General features: G+C 46.0%; 1 protein-coding gene and 1 pseudogene across 1 annotated transcript in view; one reads left to right on the top strand and one right to left on the bottom strand.

Moving 5' to 3' along the window:
- Window positions 1–21,114, bottom strand: part of GAN (gigaxonin) — a 60,200-nt gene extending 39,086 nt beyond the window's left edge. The window contains exon 1 of the mRNA XM_025860533.2: window positions 20,513–21,114. Coding sequence (XP_025716318.1) covers window positions 20,513–20,679 — 167 coding nt within the window. The 5' untranslated portion in view covers window positions 20,680–21,114. The remainder of the gene's footprint in view (window positions 1–20,512) is intronic.
- LOC112814814 (small ribosomal subunit protein eS21 pseudogene) lies at window positions 16,323–16,567 on the top strand (annotated as a pseudogene).
- Window positions 21,115–22,467: the final 1,353 nt, after the last annotated feature.

Raw genomic sequence — 22,467 nt, 5'->3', positions numbered from 1 at the left:
CCTTTAAGTGAGCATAACAGAGCCAAAGTAAACTGTTGGTCACAAATAGTTCTCTCCTCACTGGCTTCCAATTGCTGAGCAAGTTCCATGTGTCGAAATGCCCAGGTAACCAGGCCTGATTCTACTCTTCCAAGAACCACTTTAGATATCACTGAATGGGATTTGATGCAACGGTGACAGAATCAATCTAAGTGACTTTTCTTCCTCTCTGATGCAAAAGCTTGTCTCCAATAAAAGCAAGGAAACGTACTCAAATAGAATGCAAGAGAATGTAATGTTTAAGTCAAGATTTACAGAAATTTCTGGGATGATTCATGGGCATTACTCATACGGTTTTAAATGATTCATGTCGCCTCAAACTGTGTAGCTACTGACAGCAGGCTCTCTGAGATCTGTGCAGAGGGGCTTAAGCTCACCACTGCATTTGCCTGCTTAAGCCAAACTCCTAATTCATGTTCCTGGGCGGGGAGGGGAATCTGTTTTACAGATGCTCCTCCCCACCTTTCTCATCTTCATGAGCTCCTAAAAACCACATCAGAAATGGATGTCCAGGGCAGTGAAAGTATGATGGATACCTGTCATCATATATTTGCCTAAACCCACAGAATGTACAGCACCAAGACTGAACACTAATGTAAGCCACGGGCTCTGGGTGACAGTGATGTGTCAGTGTGGGTCCATCAACTGTAACAAATGTCCACTCTGGTGGGGCCACTGATAATGGGGGAGGTTATGCATGTGTGGGGGCACGGGGTAGATGGGACATCTCTGTACCTGAACTGAAATGTCAATTCTGGGATGCCTGGGTGGCTCAGATGGTTAAGCGTCTGCCTTCGGCTCAGGTCATGATCCCAGGGTCCTGGGATCGAGTCCCGCATCGGGCTCCCTGCTCCTTGGGAGCCTGCTTCTCCCTCTGCCTCTCTCTCTCTCTCTCTGTCTCTCATGAATAAATAAATAAAATCTTAAAAAAAAAACTTTTGAAATGTCAATTCTGCCACAAACTTTAACTGCTCTAAAAAATAATGTCTGTTTTAAAAATGTATTGTTTTAGTCCCCATTCAACTTAATAAATATAAATTTGCAGGTAATATTTCCATCAACAGAAGGCACCCTCCCTTTTATGGCCTCCTTTTTATGGATGGGAAAAGAGGAACCTCGCTTTCTAATGGTTCCTGTCACCCAAGAACATCATCTACGCGATTTACATGAGATAGAAGCAGGGGTCCCAGAGGGGGAAGCCTCCAGGCCCGGTGGGCTATGAACCAGGTGCCACAGACCTCTAGGTGAGCCCCCCTGCCCCAGCACTGTGACCCACAAAGGCTCAAAAGGCACTCTTCCTACAGGACCAAAGTCAGGGAGCAGTGAGGAGAGGAAACCGCAGGAAAGCTCGGGCATAATGCCACCGACCTGGCCCGGAACGGCCACCAGCCTAACACGGCACACGGAGAGCAGGGATTTCGAAGTGGAAGGTGGGAAAGAACCAGCAGAGCTGGGACGTGGCCGCATTCCTCCTATTAGGATTCTAGGAGCAGAGCCTCACTACCGGCGTACCATGTTAATGGAGCTTCTCCTTCATTACTTCCTTTCATCTCCTTCTATCCCTTTCTCTTCACCTCCAGCCTTCAGCTATTCTTACCTAGATGGCTTAGTTTTCACTTCCTCACCATCAAAACTTCCCTCCTCACAAAGATCCTGCAATGACTCATAATTTGAACGGGTTTTAAGAGTAGCTCCTGAACCTGGCTTCCCAGAATCTTCTGGCAAGCTCTTCTAGAAAAGCAGATCCCTGGGTCCCATCCCAGACCAACTGAGTCAGGTTCCAAGACTGTGTACATTTAAAAAGTTCCCCAGCTTATTGTAACACATTCCCTCACCCCTGGAATGTTCCCTTCACCCTCTACTCCCCCTAATCACATGGTTTAATACTTCACTCACTTCAGGTCTCTGCTCCAAAGAGCAGCCCGGGTACCACGCTATCTAAAATAATACCTCTACTCCCTTCCCTGCTTCATTTTTCTTCATAGAATTTATCACCATCTCATAAACCACACAAAGAGATGTGGTTTATCGCCCATACCCATGACGACAGGGACTTTGTCTTGTTTACCACCCTATCCCCTTCCCTCACAAAGTGCCTGGTACCAAACGGCACTTGGCAAATGTGTACGGACTTGAATTGACAGCACGATACAGCTAGGCTGGGGGCCCGATGCATTGCACCGCTGCAATGCCAGTTACTGAACCAAAACGAGCATACCTGTGCGGAAACGGCACCACTGACCGGCCCGACCGTCGTGAGCTTTCCTGTGCTGTGTCCCACTTGTTCTCCCACACTGAGGGGGGGGCGGTGCTTCCCCCAGCATCCAATCCGTGTGTGCTGTAGTCTGCAATTCGAGAACTGACTGTCCCCCTGCTGCAAAGCTACCTGAATGTCCAGGGTGCCATCACCTGAGTTTGCGCTGAGGGCAAACGTAAACTGGAGTGTAAGGCTGGCTTAGGGGAGGTCTGCAGTCTGTGAATGAAGTTCCCTAACTGGCCGGTGTTCCATCTCCACTTCCTTGCCCTCAGCTCACTGTCACTAGCGCACTGCTTGGAAAAATGTAAAGATCAGGAAAGGTTTCTAGAAAACCAAGAGTTTACTGTTCAGGTGTCATCCCACCAAGCAGCCCCATAGTAATGAAGCTGAAGCAGAACCACCTCAAGTCCCAAGAGACCACGGCCACAGTGCCATCCATCCCTGACAACCTCCTCACTGCCCACCGCCGACCAGGCAGCACACACGGAGTCACAGAAATGTCTTCCATTTTCCTCTGACAGCACACCATCCACTCTGAAGATAAAATACAGTGTTCCTATTTAGACCTGCTCTGAGCAACCATGTCCAATTACATCAATATCTGGAAGAAATACGAGAACACAAAGCGTATGCCTTTGAGTCATGTGATCTGAACAAAGGAAAAATTTATCTGGAGGGAGAGAATGTTTTCAGATAAGAGAACATGCATGCCAAGTGTGAATTACCTTCAGCAGGAGGAGAGCTTGAGAAAACTTCCGCAGGGTGTGCGCTGGGGGGACGGGGGTGGGAAGGAGAGGCGGTACCCACAGCACACTGCAGGGACTGTGGATATGCAACAGCTACAGGTGACCTCACTTACACCTGCCCAAGCACAGCGACCCCTGAAGGGAGAGAGAGGCAATGGGATCAAACCCATAAAGCCTGCAGGGCCAGGCTGCTAACCTTGCTATGAGTCCCTCTGCTGTTCCAGGCACAGCACCAAGCACTAGGTATGGTTTCAGAAATCAGATCTCAACTAGGTGGTGGGCCCCAATCTCGAGGAACTGACAAACCATCACCTCTAACCCTGGGCTTCAGGTCAGTAAAATGAAATGTTACGAGTTATTTCCAGGACTCTGATGCCTCGAGCATTATGTCCCCACAATAAATCTCTACCCCAGCCTGCTGGAAGCCTGTTCCTCCCCAGGTTGTCCCCATCTTAGGACGAGGTGCTATTCTCTACCCAGCTGCGTAAGCCTGACAGGAGTCTAAAAACAGAAGGAGTGACTGAGTTACAGAGCCAAGTGGACACTAACACTAGTGAGTGAAAGTTGATGAGGCATGGAATACTTTCATAATCTCAAAGTATTGCCCCATAATTATTAATCACAAAGAGAAATACAGTGGATTAAACCGGTGGACGCCATCTTTAACCACGTGATCAATGTTATCTAACGTTGGGACAAAATATCATGGGGCCCGGACAGGTACACGGAGGACGATGCGATGTCACTCCAGAGCTATTCTTGCCACAAATGCAGAACCTCAGTCTAACTGTAAGAAATCAAACCCAAATTCCTCAACAGTCTACTGAATAACTGATCAGTACCCACCCATACGGGCCAAGGCCAAGAAAGATAAGGGAAGACTTTGGAACTGTCACAGGAGTGACAGAGGAGACCAAGGGGTAAGACAAGTGAATCACTCTAAATACTGTGGAGCAGGTGCTGTGCTAAGTACAAGGGAGGCAAAAAGTCAGCTCTCTAGGGAGAGAGGTCAGAAAAGGCTTCATGGAGGTGGCACCTGAATCGGGCCTCAGCTGAGGGTTTTACACCGAGGAGGGACAGCAAAGGCAGTGAAGTAAGTATTGTACGTCCAAGCAACAACAGGGGTGAGCACATTTGGACTTCACCTCAAGGGAAATGGAGTTGTACATGAGGAATTTTTTTAAAATCTTTTTTTTCTTTTTTTACAGATTTTATTTATTTATTTGACAGAGAGAGACACAGCGAGAGAGGGAACACAAGCAGGGGGAGCGGGAGAGGGAGAAGCAGGCTTCCCACTGAGCAGGGAGCCCGATGTGGGGCTCGATCCCACGCATGACCTGAGCTGAAGCCAGACGCTTAATGACTGAGCCACCTAGGCGCCCCTAAAAATCTTTTTAATTTGAAATAATTTTAGACTTACAGAAGTTTTTAATTGGAGAGTTCCTATACCCCCCTCACGTGGCTTCCACTAATGTTAATATCTTAAATAATCTTAGTACAACTATCAACACTAAGAACTAAAGACTGGTATAATACTATTAAGTAAATTATGGACTTTATTCAGATTTCACCAGTTTCCCCCCTAATGTCTTCTCTCTGTTCTGGGGTCCAATCTAGGGTTCTAAACTTCAGTTCATGATTGTGTCTCTAACTTGTGACAGTCCTTCAGATCTTCACCTTTCAAAGCCTTGACTCTTTGGTGAGTAGTGGTCAATGATTTTGTACAATGTTCCTCAAGTTGGGTTTTATTTCTTATAATCAGACTGAGGTTATGTACTTTTGGCAGGAACCCTACAGAAGTGATGTCATGTCCTTCTGTGCAGCGTATCAGGATGCTGATGTGTAGGAGGTTAACCTTGGTCATTTGGCTATGATGGCATCTGCTGGTTTCTCCACTAAGAAGTTAAAAGTCACTATTTATCCCTTTGTTATTATTAAGTCTATTGGAGAAGATAATTTAGAATATACAAATATCCTTTTTTAAGAAAGATTTTATTTATTCAAGAGAGAACAAGAGCGATCACAGAGGGAGAGGAAGAGGGAGAAGCAGGCTCCCCACTGAGCAGGGAGCCCGATGCGGGACTCGATCCTAGGACCCTGAGATAATGACCTGAGCCAAAGGCAGATGCTCAACCGACTGAGCCACCCAGACGCCCCCAAATATCCTTTTTCTCTTCAAACTCTTGCCCACTAATTTCAGTATCCACTGGCATATCTTGCCTGTAACAATTATTATTATTATGGTGCTCAAATGATGGTTTTCGATTATTTTATTCCATCTACATTTATTAATGGAAATTCTTCTATAAGGAGGAGCTATCTGGGGCGCCTCAGTGGCTCGGTCGGTTAAGCATCTGACTCTTGGTTTCAGCTCAGGTCATGATCTCGGGGTCTTGAGATCAAGTCCCGCGTAGGGCTCTGCGCTGGGCATGGAGTCTGCTTACCATTCTCTCTCTCCCTCTCCTCTGCCCCTTCCTGCCCCGGCTCGTGCATGCAGGTTCTCTCTCAAAAACAGTTGTTTGTTTTTTGTAAAACTGAAAAATAAAAGCTGTCTCTTCTCCCTTTATTCACCCACTCATTCATTTACTCACGCCTACACATGTGGCTACGTATTCTATTCTAGGGTTTATAATCCAATGTTACTGATACTCATTTCCTTGCTCAAACTGCCACAGCTATGGCCACTGAGAGTTCTTTCACGTCGGCTCTCCCATCTTTTGGGCATCTCCTGACTTTCTGGCACAAGTACTCTGGGCTCATGGTGTATTTTTCCTTCTCCAGTACCGGCACCAACCTTGTCTCGGAAGGCATCAGTTCTAGGCATTATCTAATGACATTCCAGAAGAAGCACTGGGGTAGCAGCAGTGTGGACTGATGGGGACAGAGCCCGGGGGCAGACGGACCAGTTCCGGCACCTTTCAGAACCAGGAACTGGAATGTGAGCAGCAGTGATGCTGAAGAGGAGACAGGTGGCAGAGACTGGAGAGGCCGAAATGATGGGCTGTGGCGTCACGAAGGTGCAGAGGGAGAGAGAGGTGCATCCCCAAGGTCTCCGAATTTCTCCCAGGGAGTCTGGCAGCACACTGACCAGCATGGTGAAGGGCGGGCCACCCAGCCAGGGGAGGGGAGCTGGCCTGGGGGGGCAGGGCAGCCCTGCAGCAGGCTGTCAGGTATATCAGGCCTGGTGCTCAGCAGAGAGGCCGAGGCAGTGGCATCAGGGGAGTAGATGAAGTCGTTGAGAGAGTGGGGGGGAGGACAGGAACTTGGGCCACATCACGCATAGGGACAGACAGGGAGGAGAGCCAGAAAAGCCGGCAGTAGGGGAAATGGGACAAGAAGGGTCACAGAAGCCTGGAGAGACCAAGTGTCAAGAAAACGACCAAGAGTGATAAATACAGCAGATGGGTCAAGTCGGATAAACACTTCCAAGTTTTCACTAGATTTGGCAATTATATTTAGCAATTTTTAAAAGCAGGTTTAATGGAATAATAGGATAGGAGCAGAGGGAAGAAAAAAAAGGTGGTGAGACCGTGGACAAGACAAAATTTAGAGACTCTTGTTTGAAGAATTATGTGCTTGTGGGGCGCCTGGGTGGCTCAGCTGGTTAAGTGTCTGACTCTTGATCTCAGCTCAGGTTTGGATCTCAGGGTTTTGAGTTCAAGCCCCATGTTGGGCTCCATGCTGGGCATGAAGCCTACTTAAAATAAATAAATAAACAAACAAATAAATTTTAAAAAATCATGCACTCCCTAGCAGAGGTCGCAGAGATGCATCTGCTGGACATTTGTATGTCTCCCACATATCAGGCCATAAAAGGGGCCCAAGCATGCTTCTGTGCCGGGGGAAAGAGCTAGAAGGGAGGGGAAAAAAAGAAAAAATGTAGAAAGAAGAAGATATGCAACAGAACAACCACCTAGAAGAAAGAGAAGATGGGAGGGTGGGCCAGAGGGAATCAGCCTTGACTGTGGACCTGTGCTCCACCCAAGGCTGGCCTGCAAGTCATCATTACATGATTTAAACAGCTTTAAAGATGATCTTACAGAGTTACAGTTTCTATGTCCAAATTTTTAAAAAATTTAATAATCTAGGGTCAACGGTCAACAAACTACAACCTACAGCCTGTTTCTGTAGGGCCTCTGAGCTAAAAATGGTTTTTATATTTTTAAAAGGTTGTTAAAACAACAAAGAAGACTAGGTGAAAGAGGCCACCTGTGGCCTCAAAAGCCTAAAACACTGGACTCTTTACAGAAAAACTCTGCCAAACCCTCCTCTAAATATTTTTACAGTAGCAAGCATAAATTTAAAGATCCGGTCTAAAAGATAGGCAAAACAGCAATAACTTTGAGAAAACACTTGGAAAAGCGACAAGGCCATAGTGACAGGCCTGTGGGAAAAACATCAGATACACTACCAGGGTTTCTACATGATAATCCAGTCTTCCTGGACAGTAATCTGGTTTTATTCTCCAAGAACGGATCTGTTTCTATCTTCAGAAATAGATATACCGGGCACATAGCCCCCAAAGTGCGTTTACCTGTACCAACAAAAAATACAAAGAAAAAAGAACCTCCTGTTTTTTTGTTTTTTGTTTTTGTTTTTCCTAATTTGCTTATAGAGTCGCTATTCAGAAGAAAAAAGAACTGGAAATTAAAATGTCAAAGGGGAACGATGCAGCAAGTTGCATCATACAGTAACATGATGTAGTAAGAACTGGCTATTAAAAAGGATGATCAGGACGTGATATTAAGCTGTAAGGAGAGGGAAAGATGAACCGTAAGTGACAGGTCTATTTGGGTGATGACAACAATTAAGTACAGTGTTCAGAACCAGAAAAAAGGGTGACATAAATAACTCTTGTGTGATCTTCCGTGATTTTTTTTTGTGTAAAAAAAAAAAATTCTTAAAATTTAAATCTGGTTCTTGTAATTTTGCGAGTAAAGCAGTCCATAAAATTTACCTCTTAGAAGACAAGGTTTGAAAATGCACGTTAAAATTTTAAGATGAGTTCAAAGGCAGAATCATGATGCAGCAAACTTGTGAAGCAAAAAACTCCTCTAGAATGAAACAAGCCTGACCCCTCGCTTCAGTCACACCCTGACCTTCTGGAAAAGCACATAAAAGAAAGACATTCATGCCACAACCTGTCAAGACAGTTCCAGATTTTCTACTCAGGATGCATTTTCAGATGCTATTTAAAAGAGGCTCCTTCTGTACCCTTTGAAGACCCCATGCACACGGTCCTCTCAAGCGCTGGTCCTTTGATTTGGGGGCACTTCTCACAAGGGTTCTCTAGTGGAAAACTGGCTCCTCTCATTCTGTTTCACGGCAGGAAATGAAGTGTTACAGAACTTCTGCATTCCTACTCACCTCCCATTCCCTCTTTGCCAACGTAAAGAGTGAGAAGGAGGATTCGTGCTCCTGAATCAGCTCACAGGAAGAGTAAGAATTTCTATGACTTTATTATTGTGTTTGTATGCATCCTTTCAAAGCAGTTCAAACCAAAGCATGAAGTGAAGGTTATGAAACAGGGTTGTTGTTGTTTTTCCCTTTTTGAGGAAGGAGACAGTGAGTGGGGTAGAGGAAAACAGAAGCAAAAACACAGCCTCGAACACGGCCCCGAGCATCCCCTTTCAGAAAGGGTGGGCTGAGCACCTCTCCAGCAGCTTCAAGCCGCCTCCTTGCTTCTGGCGCCTCTGCAATATGCAATCTACTGTTACAAACTTCTCCAAACAACTTGAAGCTCAAAGCACCTTCCAAAATGTTGTCAAGGGAATGAATGCTTCTCAATTCTTTAGTCATATCGTCACAAAAGCTCTCTCACTGGAGCTGCTCCTTCTGAATAAAGAATTTGGTCCCTTCCTCTCCAGGTTTCTTGGCACCAGAAACAGCCTGTTGGGTTGACTGTGCATCTAAAACAGGGCAAATTAAAGACTCCCTTGTAGTAACTTCTGTCGTAGGACGGTTTGTTCTGTTTCTCTCTCCCATCCCCAGCACATGGTCAGCTACTCAGCAGAGGTTACAGGAAAAAGTGTCACCTTGTCTGGCAGCAGCGTGTCCAGCATCCTGGACTCTGATCTTCCACGTCTCTGTCAGTACATACAGACAGCAGTCAACTCAATTCTCTCATGGACGGGGTTTCCAGTAATGGGCTTAGTGCCTCTGGCCCTAGAGATAAAGACAAGGGCTCTGAAAGCACCCAGTGCACCTGTCTGTTCTAGTTCTCCCCACGGCATGAAAGACAGACAGGCAGCGCTGAAGGCACACGCGATATGCCAAAGGAGCCTGTAGGAGGGAGTGATTATTTGGCGGAACTGGGAAAATGTTAGGAAGGGGTATCGGAATCAGGGCCTGAAGGAGGAGTACACATGTATCTGTCAGAAAAGAGGTCAAGAAAGGCAGAGACAAGAAACACGTGCAAAAATAAACATATGTATTCACAGACCTGTGAAGCAGTCGCAGCATTTTCAAGAACCAGAAGAGTATAATGAAGATGTTCATTCAGCAATGTTATCCCAAATTCAACACAAAACCAGAATGTTCAGTTTCCCACTTTCCTTAGGCAGGCTCAAAACCTGCTACCCCCTCCTTCTTCCTCATCCTTAGTCCCCACATTGAGCAAACAGCAGGCTGCTTTCTTCCCTAATCCTGGATACTGGCCTCTACCTGGCGTGCGGAACACTGCCATGGCGGGCTGTCCACATCAGCCAGCAACTCCAAGGCCCTCCCAGGCCTATGGCCATACAACCACCAAGTCACCTTCCTAAAGTGGACCTCCATTCATAGTACTAGTATTTAATGAGTGAACAAAAATCTAAACGAATTAGCTGGCACCCTAGAATCCGTTCTTACCTACCTGTCCATCTACACTTGCCCCCATTCCTATTCCAGCCTCCAGTCCAGTGCCATCGGTCTACTGACTACCTGAGTGCACACCTTCTGATCCTGTGCTTACACCTCTCTCCTACCTGAATGATCCTTGCCTCTCTTTACGCTCCCCCCTCAATCCACCCGCTAGTCCTCCTCTTCAAGGCTTTGCCCAAATTCTGTTTCCTGCATGGAACCTTATGTCGTCATCCAAGTACTTCTTCCTCTGCACAACTCCTAGAACCACAAGCATCTATACAATTAAAATACTGTCCTATACCGTGTCTTTGCACAACTAAGCTGTAAACTTTGAAAACAGATTCTGTGCTTTACAGAATCTTTTAAAGCTGTCCCTAATTGAATACTCAAAGCGACAAGCACTGTTTACTGGTGATCATGAGGACGTGAACCTAGATTCTTTTTGGTCTTCTCACCAACAAGTCCTATCGCCACTACCTCTAATTGAGACAGTTTATTCCAACTCATTGACAAACCCCAGTCCAGGGCCTCCTTATTTCCTGTCCCAACAACTGCAGCACCCTCCCAAATAAGACTACATCTTCTTCTTATAACCCCTCAATGTCTATCCATAACCCTTAAAATAAAACCTAAACTCGTGCACAGACTAAACTATGTTGGAAGATTATATTGGGTCCCTTTCCCATACCCCACCACATCCCCAGTCGGTTCCCAATACACATCCAGCAGCTCCGGGAAACGCTACAGTGAAAAGTTGAATCTTACTGGAGAGCAGTGTGAGTACCAACCCAGGACAACAGGGTCCTGCCCACCCCTCTAATTTTGTTTCATGCCATCCTACCCACTGCTCACCATCTGATGCTGGTGTTCTTCTGCCCCCCCCCCCCCCCCCCGCTCCATCTGGTGTGCCTGTCTGTTCTGGTCTCTGGACCAGCGCACTTTGGTTTCCTGTGCCCCCCTGCGCTACCCCCCTACCAGGCCCCCCCCACCTGCTCTCGTCAATCCTCCTCCACCTTCAGACCCTCAGAGTGGTGCTCCTTCCACCCGGACCGCAGCAGCAGCCACGTCCATCCCTTACATCTCTCTGTGGCAGACATCTTCACTGTCTGCCTCCTGAGATGGACTCTATGGATGCCGGAGCCCTGGGTGCCCAGGGCACGGCTGTGCTGCACAAAAGTGCTCAAGAAAAGTTTAGTGAATGAACGAGCATATTAGGGAAACTTGACCAAAGATCCATGTTCTCAAAGACCGTTATTTCTGTAAAGGTGATTAACTGGAGTCACTAATGAAGTAGTCCATGATCAGATGAGTCATTTAAATAGACTTTTAGAGCAGACTTTCAGAATGATCTACTCCAAAAATAAAGTCAACCTATTCCTTCCCCATTCTTGAAATAGACAGCACCACACAACATCAGGATATACAGTACTGAAAAACTAAGTGAATCATCAAAAGTATGTTGAAAAGTCTTTGGTCCTATGTTTATTTCCTTTTCTAGCCCCAACGAGGTAGAAAAGATAACTAAGTGATTTAGGCCCCCACGTACGCAGGCTCAGGCCCGACACTGTCTGTGGGAGATGCAGTCAGACAGCAGTCAGTGCACAAACACCACCAAGCCTCGCAACGTGCAAGACCCCGTGACTAGTGCGGTGTGAACTCCTCACCTGTCACCTGTCACCATGGTCTCTGCGGCACCCAGCTGTCACCAAGTGGCTTCTTGTGTACCTGATGGACAAACGGCTAAACCTATAATCAAGCCCCTAGACAGTTAACACTAATGACGTAAGGTCCCTTTACTGCCACCTCTAGCTGTTGATGGGTTAACACAGTACACGTCATACTTCAAGACAATGCCAACTTTTTTACAATGGATTTTCTTTTCTTTTTTATTTGAGTATAGCTGACATCCAATGTTACCTCAGTTTCAGGTGGACAACACAGTAACTCAACCAGTTCATACGTTATGCTGCGCTCACCACAAGTGTGGCCGCCATCTGTCTCCATACACGGGATTACAATATTATCGACCATATTCCTTATGCTGTGCCTTGCATTCCCATGACTTACTCATTCCATCACTGGAAACCCGTATCTCCCTCTCCTTTTAACCCATTATGCCCAACCCCTTCCCCCTCCCCTCTGGCAACCATAAGTTTGTTCTCTGTAATTCTAGGTCTGATTTTTTGCTTTTCGTTGTTTGTTCATTTGTTGCTTTTATTTTTTTAGGTTTTACTTATGCGTGAAATCATACGGTATTTGTCTCAGTCTAACTTATTTCACTTAGCATAAAACCCTCTCTGTCCATCCATGCTGTCTTGAATGGCATGGGCTCATCCTTTTTTATGGCTGTGTAATAGTCCCCTGTGTACATATACCACATCTTCCTTATCCATTCATCTACTGACGGACACTTGGGTTGCTTACATATCTTGGTGAGTGTAAATAATGCTGCAATAAATGTAGGTAGGGGTACCTGTATCTTTTGAAGAGTGTTTTCATTTTCTTTAGATAAACACTCAATAGTGGAATTATTGGATCATACGGTATTTCTAGTTTTCATTTTTTGAGGAAACTCTATACTGTTTTCTGCAGTGACTACACCAGTATACGTTCCCAGCAACGGTGGACGAGGGTTCCTTCTCTACATCCTTGCCAACACCTGTGATTTCTTGTCTTTTTGATTTTAGCCCTTCTAACAGGTATACAGCGATATCTCATTGTGGCTTTGATTTGCATTTCCCTGATGATGAGTGATGCTGAGCATCTTTTGATGTGTCTGTTGGCCATCTGTGTCTTCTTTGGAAAAAAGGGCAAAGTTAATTCTTGAACTGTAGTGTATTATTCGTGAGCACAATCCCACAAGCACGCGGGCTAAGGCAGTGATGTCATTTCTAAAGAATGTACCAACAGCTGTGACAGTGGTGCATATTTTCATAATTCACTTTCCTATCAACAGCAAAGGAGACGGTAGGGAAAGGAAGTAAAACGACTACTTCGTTCCTGTCCCTATGCCCCCAACTGCAGGAGGTAAAAAAAATAAATTTTATTCCCTTCCTGCCAACCACAGGGATTATCATTTTCAGGCAGGGGATAGACGTAGTAGTTCCGGTCACACAAGGCAGCACTAGTACCTGAAAGGAGCCAGGCAGGAAAACAAGCAAACCGACCAACCGACCACACCCAAAATGTCCCGCACCTGCTGGAGTAGGTCTAAACTTTGCATGCCAGCTTTGGTGTAGGAAGAAAACTGGGCATTGCTGGGAAACGCTTCCTCTTGCTAACCAAATGGAAGACTATACAGGAAGACCTGGGGCCTACTGGCCTCCAACTCCATCCTGAAGAAGTGGGCAAGGAGAAAAGGGAAACCAAGGATCCCCTCAGCTCTCAAAGTGCCACTCTGCTCAAACTTCCCGCTACTCCCAGTGAACGTGCTCCACGTGTCAGAAGAGACTCGTACCAACCCCACATTCCTAAATGGGAGGTTTCCTCCAATTCAAGGACTGAGAGGTACAATTTAAGTGACAAAAGTATAAAAATATTTTGAGCTCAAGAATACTAAACAATTTACAATTATTCAGAGGCACAGGCAACAGGCCAATGATGCTCATGTGACTACAAAACCACAATATTTCTACTCATCTAACCATGCTAATATGAAAATCACAAGCATCAAATGTCTTTTATTCCTAAAAAGATAGGGAAACATTCAGTAGTTGAAAAGAATCACAAAATACCTGTGGGAAAAAATATACATTTAAGGTTCTCTACCCATCAGCACATTAACTCTACAAAGGAAAACGAAAGACATTTGTCTACATCCCATTACTCAACAGTCTCTTTTTTTAAAACCAGTCCTTCCATCTTCCATTTTTCATACATCTACCTCTCAAAGCTTTATTGCTTAAAGGTTATTTCATCTAACAAAATTTTAACAAGATCTTATTTTCTTTAAGTATTCTATTTTCCTAAGATCTCTGAATAGAGGGGAAAATATTATAATTTATTCCCACAGAGGAACGGAATCAGCAAACATTAGACCATCATCTTATAGCTAAGTCACTTTTTGGCACTAAACACCAAGAAAGAAGACTTCACTCTCTGCTCTTCTGAGCACAGGGGTCAAGAGCTCCAGCTGAGCACTAGAGGGCATTTAGACATGACCTTTACCCTCTGAAGAACTACAGATGCCACCTTTACCTCAGCCCTTGATTTCCTTCCTTCTTTGGACTCAGCGTGTCTTAGGGGATGGAGAACCCACGGGAAACACTTGAATTCCAGGTTGCAACCAGTCTGCCACTTGTCACACCCCACACCTCTGCGTCTCCACCCTTAACCTAGAATTCTAACTTACAAATTATTCATTTATATTATAGCTTCAGTACACAAAATGATAGACTTGTCTCCTGCTGAAGGATCATGCGGCTCCCTGAAGGACTAACCTCACAGTACTCATAAGCCAAATGACTCCTTATTTGTCCTAATTATGTTTTCTTTATGGATTATAAATAGATTTTAAGCCTCACTTTGATATCATGAGACAAACTGATTAACAGTTTAAACAATGGATAGAGTGGCTTTGTAATCTGGACGCTTAGGCTATATTGTCCAAATCTACATTGCCAGAACCAGAGTTTATGGAAAAGCACTTTGCTTGATTCTCTGAATTACATAAGAGAAATTACTTTAAAAACACTGAAGAGGACTTACAGGGGAAAATACAAACTGTAAGAAGAGGCAGAAGTCAAAGGGCATAGATTAAAAAATGACAACTTATCCATCAGTGCTCATGAGAGATGTTTTACTTCTATCACATATACTATTACTCAAAATGCCAGTCCTCAGGAAAGTTCTACAGCAAATCTAAACACTTAACATTTCACTTTATGTCAGATTCTCTAGTCTAACAAGAATTTTACTCATTTGTTTCATCACTTGAAATCTTCCAAAAACCTCTCCAGAACTCGAGCATTCACTGCTACTAGCAGGCAACCACTGTCTCGGATAAATAAACAAATACCTTTAAGCTGAATTGAGTAATCTATGCTAAACTTAGAGCTCCAATTTGCAAGTGCTTAGTTTCCTTAGAAGCCAGAGAAAATACTGCTTCGGTCTTCTGAAACAGAACATACTTTAATATCAGTTTTGAAAACCTCACATAAGAAAAGGGCTTAATCAAATGATTGCAAACACTAAAAAGGAGGGGGAGGTGAAAGGGGAGGAAGAGGGAGAGGAGAAGAAGAAAAAAAACCATTTTGCATTATATGACTGTAAGCCCTTCAGGACAGATTTCATCTCGTGAAGCAGTTGTTCGGGATGCCTTACAGTGGCTGGACAAAAACAAGGCCCAGATCCACTGAAAGATATTCAGGCCCAACTTATTTCCCAGCACCATGAAGGAACAGCAAGGGGCAGGTCTCATCATTTGAATTTTAAGAATGTTCAAGACTCAGCAAGAGTCTCAGAACCGGGAGCTTCTAGCTGAACCCTTGGGCACTAAGGAACTTACCAGGCTACAGTTGTCATTCAAAATCCCGTGACAGGAGCAGACGCATGCAGGGGACCATAAACTCAAAGCACAAGTGAAAGAAAAGGGACTTGGGTACCAACAGCATGCTGTGCGCACAGGAGACAAAACTAACGGACATTAGTGCCTATCAAATACTAACAGGACAGGTTTCAGGGGCCCAAAGAAAGGATGACGACAATTTCTATGCTGCTCTGAAACTTGGACTTCCTACAAAGATCATATTAGTCTCCTTAAGTAGTTCATCAGCATCATCTATGAGTCAAAGTTTAGATTTAAATGGCAAAACAGGCTCATCGATAATTAGGCCTTGGAATATATCCAGAGTAACAGCATAAAATAAATGCTTGTTACAAAACAGCTCTATGGGGCTGGGTTTATATAGCAGAATACCCAACCAAATCCTGTATGACAGGGCAAAGGAAATGCTTTATTGTCAATGCGCAACAAAACTTTAAAGGATACAATAAAGCTGTAAGAACAGAAACAGACCCCTTCTCCACAACATATACACACAAAGCAAAACAAAAATAGCACGGAGCCACACAATTCACACTTAAAGGAGATTTGCCGTTCATGTGGCCAGGCCAACCTCACTTCGCAGATGAGGAAACCAAGTCCCAGAAAAGCAGTACAAGATGCTCTAGACTGGCTTCTGGGCCCAATGTCTCCACTCCACCCTCACAGGACCAGCTTTCCCTGAAAAACAAGGGGGAGAAACTGCCATTCGTACTGTTGGCTGACTCAAGGGATCTAAAAATCTTGAGGATCTTTCTTCCCTTTACTCTCCAGGACGAAAAGCTAAACAAATTAACGTTCCAACAGATACCCCCCAAAAAACGAAATTCTCAAAAGTGAACAGAGGCTTTTCTGGGCCCATGATCATGGAGGTGGCAGCAGACGTGCCCTCGACATGCAGAAGGACACGGGCAAGCTTGTGCACCTGTACGTGCTGTGGAAATACTCCTCTGCATCATCGGCACCAAGGACCATGCACCCGTTCAGGTGACTGTAGCTGAGGCTGACAAAGTGAATGGCAGGCTCAACAGCCAGTTTAAAACCAATGCTATCTGTGGGGCCATTTGCAGGTTGGGTGAGTCAGAGGACTTTATCCTCTGACTGGCCAAGGCCAATGGCATCATTTTAAAGAACTTCTGACTGGAGAGGATCATGGATGTGGAATATCTGTCATAAATAAATAGCACCCTCCCCACCAAAAAAAAGTAAATAGAAGATAGGAACCTACACCTGTCCCTGCAGAATCATACAGTGGTTCATTTTCAAATCCTTTTCACCTACATTACTCCCAAAGAAACACAGCTCATAAGAGAAAAGAGTCTGAACTCTCTATCAGATCAATGGGATTGTGCCAGAATCAGAAGAGCCTCAGACATGAAGCAAAGCAAACTTTGCAATATTCAAGAGAAAGGGAAATTTCCTATAAGCCTCAGGGAACCTTTCCCAGAAGGTCTCAGGGCTGCTGAGAAAGGAAAGATTCTGTGGGTCGTTACACCAACGAATTCAATTTTGCCATCCTTAAAGGTCGTCAGCCACATTTTTTTTTTTTTAAGATTTTATTTATTTGACAGAGAGAGCACAAGCAGAGGGAGAGAGAGGGAGAAGCAGGCTCCCTGCTGAGCAAGGAGCTTGATGTGGGACTTGATCCCAGGACCCCGGCCGGGATCATGACCCAGGCCGAAGGCAGCCGCTTAACCAACTGAGCCACCCAGGCGTCCCTGTCAGCCACATTCAGATTTAGTTTTCCCAACAAACTGAAGGAAAAAACGTCCCTCAGGGATCAGGATGGGGAAAAGCTGCAAAGAGGGCCTACTGGGAAAGCAGAATCCCACTTACTGGGCTTAATGATGGACTGTGGAAGGTCCTGCCTGCCTTCCAGTAGCATCTGTATCCTAACGCTGCTTGACACATACTCTACACAACCTTTTCTCAGGTTATCATTAGGGTTATACTGCTAAAGCCGAGCTTTCTTTTTTTTTTCCTTTTATACTGAAAGTCTTCCTAGTGTATGACAGCTAAGAGTAGCAGGAGGAAAAATAAATGCTAAACCAGAGATAAAGCACAGGAAATGATTAAATCAATAAGTTAGGTTAAAAGACTTTTCTATATTAAGTAGAAAGTATGCCAAATTCCTACTCTGACAAAGCTGAATTGTTTCCCTCTGTTGGGCACTCAGAAGCAATATATAACATTGTTTCTAAACCACACAACTATACATTGCTTAGGATAGTTACTTAAACTAGGCTAACCAAAGATAATAAACAAAACTCAAATTCTTATAAAATGTCAGAGACTACCAGACTTTTGAACACCCAATTCACATATTAATGACATCACAGACCTAAATGCTTAGCTTCAAAAGGGAAAGTAAGAAACATCAAGTGCTAGAACATGCAAATTCATTTTGTTTCAACATAATTCTTTAAAGTTCCTTTCAAACAAAAAAGACACATTATAAAAGCCCAAAATCATAGGTGTCAAAAGTAACTAGTTTATTTCGAAGTAGTAATACAGATTAGTCAAATTACTTTGAAGTAGTCTTGAGATTGACCATTTTAAAAGACAACCAAAAACATTCTAGCACTTCAACAAATAAAATAATCAGTCACTGACAAAAACACATAGTCTGATTCATGTTTATCTATAAAATGTCAAAAACATCTGTCCTACCTACTAAACAAGATGGAAGTGAAAATCAAAATGAGACGGTATGTAAAAGTACTTGATAAGCATTTAAACTATAACATATTGTGAATCGATAAGTAGTAGAGCTTACACAAAGAATAGTTAAGTATGAGTTAATGTTGTAACTTGGTATGGTTAGAGTAGGAGATGAACTGTCATTAACTTGGAGTCTAATCTTAGTTCAACCACTAAGTACTAGTAACTTCCTCATAATAAAATCATTGAGGCCCACTGAGTCCCATTTCCTTATTTGAAGAGTAACAGAGTTAGACCAGAAAAGATGTGAAGTTCCTTTCAGCTTGGCCACCTTGATTAATAACACCTTGATTAATAACACCTAAATTACTGCTATTATAAATAAGTAACATTTGACACTACTAAATATTATCATTATTTGCCACCACGTCACAAGTGGATACCACACCTCTCCTCATGCAGCAGATATAGCAGTGAATACCACCACCTTTGTAGACTTGTGTGCCGACCTGGAAGAGTTCAAAGCACTATTTCACATTTCTGCACAGGTCAAAGATTAAATGAGACAAAGACACATTTTTCTCTCTCGTTTATCAGACTAGCGAGCTTAAGTCAAGAGTAAGTCACCTGCCAACAGCTCACAGCTATAAGAGTAAAAGCTGGAAGGAGAAAGCAGGCCCAGTGCTCTTCTCAATCAGGGATAACTGAGCATCTGAAATGAAATATAACAGAGCCAATCATCTACTGTCCAACCTGCTGGGGAAGAATGGCAGGCAGTCACTCATTCAACACATATGCTGAACCACTAGGCACTGTCCTTTCTGGCTGCCAGGGATAGAGTAATGGACAAAAGAAAAATCCCTGACCTCACAGAGCTTACACTGTGGTTGAGGAAGATGGGCCAAGTAAATGTGTGAAATACAGAGTATATTATAGCGGTAAGTGGTATGGAGAAAATTGAAGCATGGAAAGGGGATAGAGAGCATGTGTTCAGCGATTTGTAATTTTCTTTTAAGTCTGCTGGATGCCACTTACAGAACTGCAACAATAATGCATCTAAAGTAGTTATCCTAAGTATTTCCCCAAACAGGGAATACTTTGGATACAGGAAAGACTCTGATCCACCGATTCCAATTTGATATTTATTGCTCAAACCTCGGAACTGCCAGCTAGGATCTGTCTGTCATACCGGCAATCCAAATTCCATATTAACAAAGACTCCCTGCACCCCACCTTTAGATCTACAAAGAGTCCAAGTAGCTTTACAGAGCGCAGCCAGGAGAAGTTACAAGGGCACCTGAACTGCTTCTGAGTTGGCATAGATATCTCCTAATGCAAAGGTTAAAATGGAGTTTGGGTGCTGGGTTGTGCTAGGACAAAGCACTAAGAATACCATGCACATCATTTTGCTTTTTCTGACCTGTCAATTCTAGTGGCATTCTCTACTATTAGTCTATATTTAACCCGCTTACTGAACAGTTTCTCCACCTTTTAGTATTTTTTTCTTTTATTAAAAGAGGAACCCAGTTTGCAGAAAGTTGCTATAAGAAAATACAGCCCCTTGCAAGATCTGATACACTCGGTTAAGCACCATCTAATCAACCTTAATTAACCTGGTTAGTTGACTTAGCATATCAGGTTAAGCTTTGTTTTAGTTATTTTAAAATGCCCTCCGAGTCTCTAAAATCTCATGATCCTCGCTTGTAACCGCATACTGAGAATTACAGTAAGTGCTCTAAAATTAGCTACAGCTTACTTTAACGTGTCTATAAGGCACAGCCCTGCTTTTAAAGAGAGCTCCCACCGGCAGTGGAAAAAGACACGCCTGACAGGAACTTCGGCCTTGGGGGTCGGATCGCCGATCCCAGGGAGAAGATCCCACGAGCTTTTCCTTCTGCCCACAGCCGGCGAGGAAGTGTTTGTTTGGCTTCTCCGCGGGAGGGGCGCGCCCGGCTCAGTTCGCCGCGCGGGCCCGGCCCACTGCGCGATTTGGAGGCGAGCGGCCGGCAAACTTCAGCCGGGCTCCGCGGGCCGGGCCCGGGCGAGGCCCCGCCCTGCTCGCGGGTGCGGGTCCCGGGCCGCCTCAGGACGGCGTCCGGGGGGCCTCGGCGGCTCGGAGGCCCGGGCGAACGCCAGGCGGTGAGCACCGGAGCTGGGAGGACGGGAGGGCTGCGGCTCGGGCTCCGAGAGGGCCGGGGGTCCCCAGGGGGCACGGGTCTGGCCCGAGGGTAACCGAAGCTAAGGGGCTGTCCCGGGGCCCGGCAGGGGGTCCGCCCGGAGGGACCCCGCGCCGAGCAGTGACCGGGGAGGAGTGGGGCGGCTGGGGGAGGGGAGATCAGGAGCTCCCGGGACACGCCCGGCCCGGCCCGCCCCCGGGCTCCCGGCAGCGCGGCCCCGCCCGACCCGCCGCGGCCCCCTCCTCACCTGATGTATGGGCTGGCCGCCGCCAGGATGTTCTTCTGCACGGGGATCTCCTCCCCGTCGAGGACCAGGTGCGCGTCGCAAAAGCGGGACTCCTCGCGGAAAGAGCTGAGCGCTCGCAGCAGACGCGCGGCATGCTGTGGGTCGGACACAGCGCTACCTTCGGCCATCTCGGCGCCGGCTCGTCAGCCCTCTGGTCCAGCTGCCCCAGCTGCCCCAGCCGCCCCGCCAGACCCCTCGAGCTGCCCGCGTCCGGCGCGCGCCCTGTCTGCACAGCGCGCGCGCGCGCCTGTCCGGCCCGGCTCTCGGCGCTCGGAGGAGAAGCGAGAGTGCCCGGAACGCGCCTGCGCCATCGGCGGCGCAAGGGGCTTGCGCCTTTAAGGAGCCGCGGCATTGCGTCATTTCTCCGCGACGCCCCCGCGCCCTCGGGCCCTCCCCCTCGCCAGTGGTCGCCGGAGGCAGCCAATCAGAAGCCTCGTTCCTCTGCGGGATCAGCTGGTCGTGGTCCCGGCGCAGCCAGCGTCTGTCCGCCGCCAGGAACCGTTGCTGCGGTGGTGGAAGATGTGCAGGTACCTGGGACTCAGTGGTTCAGCCCGGGGCCTCTGGCGCCGCGAGTCTGAATCCGAGCCTTGGCTCTTCCACTCAGTAGCTGTGTGGCCATGGGTAAGGTGCCCATCCTCAATTTCTCCATGTGGAAAATGAAGGTGATGACTTCTTCGTATTGTTGTGGACTCTTGTGAGCTCACGCGTGTAAGCAAGGGCGCGGTGGGTGTAGCTTTTCTTACTGATGAGAGAAGAGGCGCTTCCCGGGTAAGAGCACAGAGCCCCGAGGAAGCGGGCCCTCAGAAAGAGCATCTGGTTGCCGGCTACGGAGGAGACGTAGCAGATGAAGCTGGAGAAGTAACTGACAGGCCTTATATTTTGCAGAACCGCCTTGTCTGTGGTAAAGAGGCTGGTCTTGATCCTGCAGGGGTTAGGAGCTCTGAGAGGGTTTTGAACAGGGTGTTTTATAAAGATCACCCAGCTGCGGGGAGAATGAGGAGGGGGTGCTAAAGGCGGAAAGATGCTTAAATGTTGCAGTACTTGAAGGAAGGGCTCGGGGACCTAAATCGAAGGATGTGATGGACGTGGATAATAAGGGGCGGCATTAAAGGAACAGACAGAATTCCGAGGGAGAGGGCGTCCAGGACAGTGTTCTGGTTGAGTAACTGCGTGGATGTTGGGACTTTTCAGACAGATAGGAAGTGCCAGAGGGGTTGAGGGTGTGTGTAGAGAACCTGATGTTAAGATGTGACTAGATTCCCAACCCGGTGAAGATCAGAGTTGTGACAGGAAGCAACTTTGGGTGGTCTCAGTCAGGGCAAGCCCCTTGGGTCGAGGTTTCCCTGGAGGTAAAGGGCTCATGGGAGCGTGGAATGTAGCCACCATTTTGTTCAAACACTAGGTTGTTTGTACAACCTGATTGTGCGAACATTAGTTCGTTTGTACAACCCTCAAGAAGCTTCTAAAGAACTAGCAATTTTTCCGTGCTCGCTTCGGCAGCACATATACTAAAGAATTAGCCATTTTTCTGAAGAATTAGCAATTAGGACCAAGGACCTGAAGAATGGTCAGCATTTCAGATAAGGCAGGAGGGGGTTTTCACTGGATCAGTTCAATCTTTTTCTTCAACCAACTGGAAGGGTCCAATACAGCCTTGAGTCTTTACCCTGAACCAGCTCAGGCCGTGGAGTCACCGCAGGAATCAGAGTATATAACTGGCAGAGTCACTGGCAGAATGGATGGGGAAAAGGAAGTTAATAGTGGAAGGTCTAGACATTTCTAAGTTCCTTCTTCAAACTCAGCTCAGCATTTATGGATGAAATGGTAAGGATGTCTCAGATTGGCTTCAAAACAAAATGAAGGGATGGAGGGAAACGGGTGAGGATGTAGATGAATCAAAAGTGTCTATGAGTCAG

Source organism: Callorhinus ursinus, unplaced genomic scaffold (genome assembly GCF_003265705.2).
Source record: "Callorhinus ursinus isolate GAN/ISIS: 27379988/994484 unplaced genomic scaffold, GSC_fseal_2.0 scaffold46, whole genome shotgun sequence".
Lineage (NCBI taxonomy): Eukaryota > Metazoa > Chordata > Mammalia > Carnivora > Otariidae > Callorhinus > Callorhinus ursinus.
This window is presented reverse-complemented; position numbering and strand designations above follow the sequence as displayed.